General features: G+C 43.4%; 4 protein-coding genes across 4 annotated transcripts; 3 read left to right on the top strand and 1 right to left on the bottom strand. All coding sequences in view use genetic code 12, as the record gives it.

Moving 5' to 3' along the window:
- Positions 1 to 378: 378 nt before the first annotated feature.
- Positions 379 to 585, top strand: FOB63_004842 (proteasome regulatory particle lid subunit; the record flags this gene model as incomplete). The annotated part of the gene is made up of 1 exon (XM_002617504.1): positions 379 to 585. One exon carries the CDS (start codon positions 379 to 381, stop codon positions 583 to 585), a length of 207 nt encoding a protein of 68 aa, XP_002617550.1.
- Positions 586 to 1,680: 1,095 nt separating this feature from the next.
- RPT5 (proteasome regulatory particle base subunit) lies at positions 1,681 to 2,958 on the bottom strand (the record flags this gene model as incomplete). The annotated part of the gene is made up of 1 exon (XM_002617505.1): positions 1,681 to 2,958. The coding sequence occupies one exon, from the start codon at positions 2,956 to 2,958 to the stop codon at positions 1,681 to 1,683; it is 1,278 nt and encodes a 425-aa protein (XP_002617551.1).
- Positions 2,959 to 4,586: 1,628 nt separating this feature from the next.
- On the top strand, positions 4,587 to 6,644 carry FOB63_004840 (metal cation transporter; the record flags this gene model as incomplete). Its single annotated transcript, XM_002617506.1, has 1 exon — positions 4,587 to 6,644. One exon carries the CDS (start codon positions 4,587 to 4,589, stop codon positions 6,642 to 6,644), a length of 2,058 nt encoding a protein of 685 aa, XP_002617552.1.
- Positions 6,645 to 6,750: 106 nt separating this feature from the next.
- Positions 6,751 to 7,572, top strand: GPN3 (putative signal sequence-binding GTPase; the record flags this gene model as incomplete). Its single annotated transcript, XM_002617507.1, has 1 exon — positions 6,751 to 7,572. The coding sequence occupies one exon, from the start codon at positions 6,751 to 6,753 to the stop codon at positions 7,570 to 7,572; it is 822 nt and encodes a 273-aa protein (XP_002617553.1).
- Positions 7,573 to 10,603: the final 3,031 nt, after the last annotated feature.

The raw sequence follows: 10,603 nt of genomic DNA, 5'->3' as shown, positions 1-10,603 counted from the left end.
GTTTTCGATGCTTCCAGTGCTGAGTCGATTCTGATTATAAGTGAGTTGTTATAAGTGACTTGTTATAAGTGAGTTTAAGTGATTTTCAGTTTGAATTCCACAGTGGAAATCTCACACATGTATTCCTGGTCGATTTGCAGAATTCGCACAAATTGGACAATGACGTCCAGCAATACCTTACTATGGCCGATACATTGAAGCATGGCAATAAACGAATAAAAACATAATAGCAAAGCTCCTTAAAGAAAAATACAGCACCTTACAATTCTATGTGGTCCCATGTCCATTCTCTCTTGATTGGCATGTGTGGGTTCTGACGTGCACATAAAACCATTCACCTATCTTCACTGTGTTGCGAACCAACATTCAAACGCCACCATGTCCGATAAAGAAGAAAAAATCATCAAGACCTTGGAGGAAGACGACGAGTTTGAGGATTTTCCCGAAGACTCGCATTGGTCAAGCGAACCCAACCCACACTTGAATGCGGCCAACCTCTGGGAGGAAGATTGGGACGACGATGACGCCAAAGATGATTTCAGCGAGAAGTTGCGCCAGGAGTTGAAGCGGACACAGAAGAATTAGAAATACACGCACGAGAAAGACGGTGTAGCATGGAGGGTCGACAAGTATTCGAGAGGTTGATATCGAGAGGGTGAACTAGAATGGAAACGAAAGAACTGGAGACCGAATGCCTCAATGGAGGCGGAAGAGCTGATTGAAGGAGATTAAACGAATAGGCATGTGAAATGTCTGATGTATTGGAATCAGGCTGGCCTTATGCATTGAGCTGCAACATTGTGGCCAAAAAGAAGACTGGCAGAGTTGGTAGACAAATCAGAAGAGCAGTTGGGATCGTCTCTAGAATGATAGACACGGGAACTCAATCGCTCAAAGATGTGCTACTGGACGGAGATGTGTGTCTAATAGTCGAGACTTTCGGTCACAGAGACCGTATGCCCATTCCTAAGATTACATCAAAATAATAAACTGATTTTTCATTGTCACCAGAAAACCATACCAATACACTCCCCTTAGTAATAGTAGACAATCGATGATCAAAAACATTTACAAGCAGACACCAAAAAAAATTTGTAGACCGAGAAGTGATATTGAGGCTTCTGCAGTGTTCAACCAAATTGCGATGAAGGATTCGTCGTACGGAGTTTATCCTGATAAAGCTCGTATTTAGCTTCTTATGTGTCCTTCACTAAAGTTGGACATCTGACATCAATCATACCTATCTTTTCTTTAGTCGTCTTTTTTTTTCCTGACTTCGAAACTACGTTGATGAGGATTTTCGTTCTTGTTTGTACAATTGTGGGGTTTCTCTTCTATGATGATTCTCACACCTTACTGCTCTTTACAATCGATCAGTCGTCGGCTCATAAGTCTATTAGTAGTCTTGAGGGCGTGATTCTCATTGTATCAACTATAGCCATACCTACTCGCGTAAATGTCCATCAGACATCAGAAAGAAAGACATAATCAAGATGTAGCACATGATCATGCCAGAGTCATAGCAGATTAGTATACACGGGACTTGACGTCAGATTGCAAAAGCCACCCATGATGATGATCATGTACATGCAAGCACAACAAAGGCATTCAATAGCTTTCGTTGCAACAGTCCTCATGAATGCTCTAATGGTTTCATTTGCCAAAAATCTTATCTTCGCTCTAGGCGTAGAAGTTGACGGACTTGGACTTGCGTGCTTGCACTTCACCAATAGCTTCAACGAAATCCTCGTGGCGAATGATGGATTTTCCATTCCGCAATGCAATCATTCCGGCCTCGACAGTGACAGCCTTCAACTGCGCACCGTTGAATTCGTCTGTGGACCGCGCCAATTCTCTCCAGTTCACGGAGGTGTGGTCACAGTTCAATTTACGGGCGTGGATCTTCAACACCGACTCACGTGCTTCTTCAGTCGGCAATGGGAACTCGATTTTTCTGTCCAACCGACCAGAACGCAACAACGCAGGATCCAACGTGTCCACTCTGTTGGTTGCAGCCAAAACCTTCACACGATCGTCAGAACCGAATCCATCTAGCTGGTTCAAAAGCTCCAACATCGTCCGCTGAACTTCACGGTCACCACTCTTGTCGGAATCGAACCGCTTTGTTCCGATCGCGTCCAACTCGTCAATGAAAATAATCGTTGGTGCCTTTTCCTTGGCCAAGGCAAATGCATCTCGAACCAACTTGGCTCCATCTCCAATGAACATCTGCACCAACTGTGGGGCAGCCAACTTAAGGAAAGTGGCACCCGACTGTGCTGCACAAGCACGCGCAAGAAGCGTTTTACCTGTTCCCGGTGGCCCATACATCAAAGCACCTTTGGGTGGTTTGACACCAAGCGCCTTGAACTTGTCTGCTTGCTTCATGGGCAAAACGACAGCCTCGATCAATTCTTCAATCTGCTTGTCCAAACCACCAATGTCCGAGTAGTTTTCTGTGGGTTTCTCGTCCACTTCCATTGCCTTCACTCTGGAGTCGTATTCGGAGGGCAAAGTGTCCAAAATCAAGTAGGAATCCTTATTGACACCAATCAAGTCGTTTGGCTTCAATTGTGCCTCGTCAACAAGCCCAATAAGCGGCAAGAAAATCGTTTGCCTCGTTGACGTTTTGATAACCGCCAGTTTACCCAGTCGAGCTGCATCCACATCGACATTGGCACCTTGCTCAAGCGCTTCCTTCTCCGCATCTAAGTCCAAAAGCTCCACCACATTACTGACCAAATACGGTAACTGCTTGTTGTTGTTGATTTTCTCCTGGTTATCCTTGATTCTCTCTGTCATAACCGCCTTTTCGTGTGAAAGTCGCTGCGACTCGGAAAACATCACCTGGATGTCATTGTGAAGAAGCTTTGTGCGGTTGATGATGTCCTGCGTGGACGAAGATGCAATTTCTTGGTCGATGAGTTCGTCCTGCTCCAATTCTTCTAACGTAGACATTCTTGTGGTTGGTTAGACTTAAGAGTGAGAATCAACTGAACCAAATCTCGCCCGCCACCGGTGCGCGCACGACCTTTCAGGCTAAACGCCAAAGCACTGTGGCACATGGACTGGGATGTCAAGTTAGGAATTTACGTTATCAATGACTTGAGCAACAGCTACAAATGTACCTCTTAAACTGTTGTGTTCCGGGCGTAGCTGTGGTGTAGTTTGTTCTCAGCATGGTGATATCCTGCACATAGACAAACAACTTGTTCATGGGTCCTTGACATTTACAGAGTTAAATCGATTGGGGCTTTTTGTAATAAAATAGCAACAGAAGATCTATAGGGGGTCCCATGGAGAATTTGGTTTTGCATTGGAGAAACTGAACTGATTGCTGTTGTGCGTACCCCTCCTAACAGAATATCACTAATGGTTCATGTTACAACCCTCTTATCAGGATACCACTAGTAAATGACAAACCGAAGTACTACTTTGTTGCAACCTATCTAATCGACTGAGCAAGTTAATGGGGGCCAAACCTTTTTTTTCTACAAGTATGTTTTTCTTCTTAATGGGCCGGAGATTTTTTTATAGCACACTGCTGAAAATGGAACTTAGTGTTAACCCTAAGTGGGTTTTACAATACTTCTCATTCAGAACGCATATTACTTTCAACATAGGAATAGCCTTTATGGCGTCTCCAAAACTTCTTTAACCATAACCATGTTTACAGTCTTGCTCATCGTTGAAAGACACTTATTCTCATCGTCTTCTAACATCTTCTTACAAATTGGTTTCTGGTAAGACATTTTTCTAATTTCATTATAACAGACATTGAAAAGCAAGGGCGGAGCAAAAGTCTTTCTCGGGCTCATAATACAGCATATGTAATTATGGTACACACTGAATTGTTCAATTTCTTTGAAAATCAGAGCTAGCTTACAATATGAATTGTAAATAGAAAACCGACTAAGAAACCAAAGGAAGAGGTTTTGTAAATCTATTCACAACAAAATATATTCAGAATAATCGGAACAAGTAACTCCTGATATGTATGTCACTGTTCGTCCTATGATAATCTTTGACATACGGAAGGAGTTCTGCCACAAAGAAAAAAACCAAATCGTTCGTGGCTCGTTCAACTAGCTATAGGTCCTAGACTATTATTAAGAAACGGAACATTCTACTTTAAAGGGAACACTATCGACTAGCATAAATACGCGTTACCACATAAGTCTCAAATACGTTCAAGCCGCTAAACCCGCATGTAACAAAACAGTTTATAGGAAACAAAAGGACGGTCAAATACAAGAGAGCCAACAAATAGCCGGAAAAGATATCAACTACTTGCGCCGGATCAACCATTAGGAACGCCCCTCTACTTTAAATATAATCATTACGTCATGCGCGTGTCTTGTTTTTGCGTTCCAGGCACCGTAAGAAAACACATCGGCCAATAGATAAAAGAACCAACAAAGCAGGCTAAGGTGAAGATACCACCTATATCCTCTGCCAAAAAAAAAAAATTACCAAGTCCGTCCCAGCAAAATCGCCGACTCTGCTGGATATTGTCTCAGAGGTACGGGTCTGGCGATAACCATATACGTCTCGGTTAGTCCAGATACGTTTCTTTCTCCAAAGCGATGGAATACTTTTCTTCGGGCACTGAAGCAGAAGCGCCGCCCGGCCCAGCTCCGCAGGAAAGTCGCCCGACGCCGCTTCAAACCATACCTTCGGGGTTGCCTTTGCTCAGTCCTTTTCTTGGTCCGCCGAAAAGCCAAAATGACCGGAATGTGCCTCTGCCGCCCACTATCCCGGCTACCAATTTCCAAGGCACGTTGCCTGTGCTAGTGGGACTTTCTTTGCTTGTCGTCACCAGCAAATTTGTTGTCTATCTGTCGGAAGAATCGGTGATGCCGGCGCAAATCGTCACGCTGGTTTTTCAGGCTTGCATGGCGCTTTTGGTAGCGCTGGCGTTCGCCCGGAAAAGAGAAAACGGAACCAACGCTCTGGCTGGATCAACCGCCCAAGTGTTGGCGGCGTTGGTTCTATTTTTTGGCGCGTGCCGTGTTTTGTCTCCGGCTCGAGTGGCTGGTGTGTTTTTCTGCTTGTTTTTGAATGCCTGGAACCCATACACGGCGCTAGCATTTTTCTTTGACTTCTACAGACTGTACCAAGACTCACTTGCCTCCGTTCTGCTTGTCCTTGTTGGCTATACAGCACTTTTGGCCGCGTATCACACGTTGCACAAAACGGTGATGAAAAGAGCAATATCGCGGCCTAATCTCACTGTCGTGGGCCCAGCAATGGCTTTATCGGTCGTTTCAGCAGTACTTTTCTTTCCCTCCTTGGTCAATGTGCCCCTTCTACTTATCAATTCGGCAGTTCTTGTGCTTCTTGTCTTTTCTTTGCCAGAAGCGTACATACGTACCAAGATCAACATTCTTGTTGTGTGCGCATTCACGTATCTGCTCGAGGCACTTGTTCTTCGCAGTGCTGAGGTGTCTTTTGTTGAAATTTTGGTGTCGGTGATGCTCCCGCTCATGATTCGTATTGATTACTCTGAAGTTTTCAAGCCTACAACAGATACAGAAACAACCCACTCGCCCATCATCAAAGATTTGCTTAGCCATTCCGATACAAGGGCAATCTTCCATTTTCTCTTGTTGAACTCGGCGTTTATGTTGGTGCAGCTCCTCTACTCTTTCCGGTCAAAATCCTTGGGGTTGTTATCAGACTCTCTCCATATGGCGTTGGACTGTTCGTCTTTGGCCTTGGGTCTCGTGGCTGGAATTATGCTGAAACACCCAATTAATCCTAATGGCAAATATCCGTTTGGTCTTCGTCACTTTGAGATTTTGGCTGGTTTTGCCAATGGTGCTTTACTTGTGGGAATTTCCGGCAGTATCATTTTTGAAGCCATTGGTCGTTTGTTTGTGCCTGTTGCCTTGGAAAAGACGACAGAGCTTATAGTTGTGTCCATATTGGGGCTCTTGGTCAACATCGTGGGTATCTTTGCTTTCAACCACGGCCACTCTCATTCACATTCCCATTCCCATTCCCATTCCCATTCACACGCTCATTCACACGGTCATTCTGATGCCCACTCAGAACACTCACAATCGCATTCTGAACATTTACATCCACAACCACATACAGATACCCATTCTCATTCTCACACTTCTACCTCACAGCCCGATAACCACATTGAATCTGGGTCTTGTGATTCTAGCATGAACGACAACATGAGAGGCATATTCCTACACATTCTCGCCGACACGCTAGGTTCTGTCGGCGTTGTCATTCTGACCATTCTCACTCGTTTCTTTTCGTGGCAGGGATTCGACCCGGTGGCTTCTATCATCATTGCCCTTCTTATTTTTTTCAGTGCACTTCCTCTCATGAAGTCAACGGCATCTACATTATTATTGAAACTTGACACCACCAAAGAAGCCACTATTCGCAGCGCTTTGAACGATATTGCCTCTATCAAAGGTGTCAAGTCCTTTTCAACACCCCGTTTCTGGTCTTCGGAAAACACTCTACAAGGCTATCTTCACGTGCAGATCTACAGAGGCGAAAACAGCGTCTACCTCCGAAGACAATGCGTTGATGTTTTCCGCAAACATAAAGTGGAGGCCATGATCCAGATGGAAAACGACTACGATCCTTGCTGGTGCAGAAAACAGGATGGTGTTTAAGTGGCATTTCACCAGTTCCTGTGGATGTTAGTGCTATTTTGGTGCGCGCGCGACTCATCCAGAAAATTCATCTCAAGTGAGATTCTCAAACCTACCCATCTTGATTATGTCGCGTGTTGGAGTTCTAGTTTTGGGTCCCGCAGGCGTGGGAAAGTCCACTTTCTGCAATTCCATCATTGCCCACATGCAATCGATAGGAAGAAGAGCTCATATCGTCAACTTGGATCCCGCAGCAGAAGCCACCGAATATGAATTCACCATTGATATCAGAGACTTGATTTCGCTTCAAGATGTTATGGAAGAAATGGATATGGGCCCGAACGGTGGGCTAGTTTATTGTTTCGAGTACCTCTTAAACAATTTAGACTGGTTGGACGAAGAAATCGGTGACTACAATGATGAGTACTTGATATTCGATTGTCCCGGCCAGATCGAGCTCTACACCCACGTACCTGTATTGCCTACTATTGTTCGCCATCTCCAAACATCGTTGAACTTCAATTTGTGCGCCACGTATTTGTTGGAGGCTCCGTTTGTCATTGACCGCTCCAAGTTCTTCTCTGGAGCTTTGAGTGCCATGTCGGCTATGATCTTACTCGAATTGCCACATATCAATATTTTATCCAAGACAGATTTGATCAAGAATGAAGTTTCCAAAAAGCAGCTCAAGCGATTCCTAAATCCAGATCCGCTAGTCTTGGAGTCTGATCCCGACAAACAGCTCAACCCCAGATTCACTCGTTTAAACAAAGCCATTGCTCAATTGGTGGATGACTTCGGCATGGTTCAATTTCTTCCTTTGGATTGTTCAAAGGATAGCACGTCCGTTGCGACAATTTTGAGTTACATCGATGATGTTACCCAATGGTCGGAAAGTCAAGAACCGAAAGAGCCAGTGGACGAGCTCGAAATTGAAGATGATGATTAAATTTGTTTATGGAACGGGATGCAGCTTTTATCGTGCGCATGATTGGAAAGGCCTAGATTGGGCGATTTTCTTTTCTGGTGGTATGGCTTCTTTGTCCAGTACCACTAATAATATGACCAATGGTGACGTTCATTTTCTTTTCATGCATCATTCTACTCACAAAGCGCTACCTTATGCATTCAGCCTGGTTGTAACCATCACGATATGGGCAATTGAGATTTATGACAAATTTCCAAAAACTAAGGCAGGTGGGCGATCCCACAGGGACAGTGCAGGACCCTACATTTGCTGCTTGAGGCAAGGGGTGAAGAAAATAAAATGTACATGCTCTTCTCCTCGAGTATGTGGAGCAAGAAACTTGAGTATTTGTGAAGTACTAAAAACCACCCTGTTAGAAAGCCATGGTCTACTGTATATTAGTAGGAGACATAAGCAATGTTAGTGTGACCTCGAAGAATCTAATGTAAATCGTAAAAAGAGGCATAAAGAACTCGCCAGCACCCTGCATTAGTCGCATCTGCAGGTCGCGTATTATTTTTTGCTTCATGTACGATTAGTCAAACTTACAGGAGAAACACAGTTCCGCTTTGGGATCCTGCATGCATCTGTAAGAAGTACAGCGTGTAAAACAACTCTACTTCAAGATTCTACAAGCTTCAAGTGGCGATAGCTGCAAAATGACAAGACATGAATCCTACGTACATACAGTTCGGAGTTGACAGTCCGACGTTTTAGTTTAGTACAAGGGAAGAACTATTTGCCACGCGAGATTCCAATTTGTGTGCTGCGACATTGTTTTGCCCCTCCGCCTTAGGCGAAATGTCGTGCAGCTTACAACAGAAGCTTATCATACATTTACTCGTTCCACATGGTAGGTTTCTGCGCGACATGCAGTAAGCTAAGCCCAGTGTGAACCCCTTTAATACTTGAATCTCTTGTGTCACTCACATCAAGATTTTAGAGTATTTGTAAAAGTTTTGGTAATGGAACTTGGTGTGTAAAATCATCGTGGATATGACTGTAGCATTTCAGAATGGGCTTTAATGTTTTCCAGGAAATACGCTGTATTTATTTCCGCCTCAAATTTTTTTTTTTGGAAGACGCCCACTACGTTCCTGTAATCAAATTCCAGTGGCACTGAAAACACGGGCATGGTACGTGAATGTGGTATCCATTTCTTCTTGGCTCTGCCGGTTAATGCGGAAGACATACGATAGGCAAGAGCTAAAATCTAAAGGGTGATTATTCCTCTAGTCCAAGAAAAGATTGTTTTTTTTTTTGAAAAAAAAAAAAGTGGTCTTCCTTGGATTACTGCTCCATAGGAGAACATACATTCCTTCTTTTCAAGATTCTACAATAATTCACGGAAAAGGGAGTTCTGGTCCATGAATCTTGTGAATTTTGAAAGAAACAAATACCACTTGATGATATTGCAAGTCATGTAATCGTCCTTACTAATGTGGTTGGACATTCGGAATAGTTTCGGACAGTAATGGAAAATTGCTAAGCGAATATCCTAGTCAAGTAATCCAATGAAGACATATGATCAATTATGGCATGGTCCAAACGCAAATATGGAAAAAGTGTCGAGTCATTTCAGAATGTCAGTTGGTGAAGATGGACAAACTCAGATTTATGCTTATATACAACGCTATCGAAAAATGTACTGGATCAGTTAAGGCCTTTAATGAACATCTTTTAGGTTGAAACGGAAAAGTGCATGGCACTTTGACGGAGCATCATGAATATTCATCAGTTTTGTTTACTTCCATTTCGTTTGACTAATTTTTCTTTTTTCTTCCTTCGTACCAGATGCCACATACGACACACTATCTCACTCTGACAAACTATATGCTCAAGTGAGTTGTGTTGTTGGAAGACATGGTATGACGATATCTCTGAACTGGTTGCTGTGTTTGACTCGGATCTGTCTACGTCAGATAGGGGCTATAGATAGGGATTCACATTTCGTTTTACCACGTACCTCTTCCATCTATTGGCTTATCCTCGAGTTCCCCACCGCTCTTCCATTCTTGATTTCCCTTTCAGTGCTTATTCAGGCCTCAATCAAGAGACGGAAGAGCTCAGGACTGATGTAAGTGTCCGTAGACTAGGAATCAATTCTTTCTATGGCCTTTTAGATTCTGTAATGTAGACAATTCTCAGCATATCTGGTCTGGCCTTGGCTAATACTGATCAACATAAACCGAAGTTGACAAGCAGCACTATCAACTTTCATTCACTGATAACGATGGTACTGTGAATCTAGGTCCTTCATCTTACAAACCAATCCTTTTGAAAGATGCGTTTAAAGTTGACTAATCAGTTTTAACCAGCCAAATGCAAGTTTGTATACAGCAAAAAAATACAGAGGTTTGATGCAGCTGCCTGATTGTATGGAAGCAATCAACGAGCTAGTTAAAAATATCATCGTTTCCAGAAGTTTTCCTTATGTATGAAGGACAAACAAACAATCATGGAAAGAAATGTCGCCACCATGTACCATTCCGTTCAAGAAGCTGTGCATGCGAGGATGGGTAGCTGTATTTAGACGCGCAGCGGCTAACGGACTCAATCACATTCTTCATTTAGGCCGTATCGCTGGAGAGACACTGCCTCAAACATTACCATCTCTGGTTTAAAATTCCAATGGGAATATACGATGAAGCTATCGTCTACAATACCGGAGGTTAATGACCGAGTAGCGTTATTCAGTTGCCGGGGCAGACGTTGGAGAATTGAGCATGAATGTTGTTGGTAACAGTTCTAGCCCCGCCTGTGCTGACTAGTGAGGTATTGCCTCAGGGAATATAGGACAATCTTGCGATTGATTACTCTATGGGATCGCATTTGGTGCATGACAACAGTGCCAGGATATCCATATTCCATAACTGGCCAAGTCATTAAAGGTGACAATTGATTCTCTGTTCTCAAATTCTATGCTAATTGATTCTATATTCTAATTGGTTCTTTAACTACACTTTGGCTTCAAGCGTATCCACGCTATTCTGACACTGGTGACAAAAAGTGT

Source organism: Clavispora lusitaniae (assembly GCF_014636115.1).
Source record: "Clavispora lusitaniae strain FDAARGOS_655 chromosome Unknown tig00002663_pilon, whole genome shotgun sequence".
Lineage (NCBI taxonomy): Eukaryota > Fungi > Ascomycota > Pichiomycetes > Serinales > Metschnikowiaceae > Clavispora > Clavispora lusitaniae.
The sequence above is the reverse complement of the archived record's forward strand: the minus strand, read 5'-3'. Positions and strand labels throughout refer to the sequence as shown.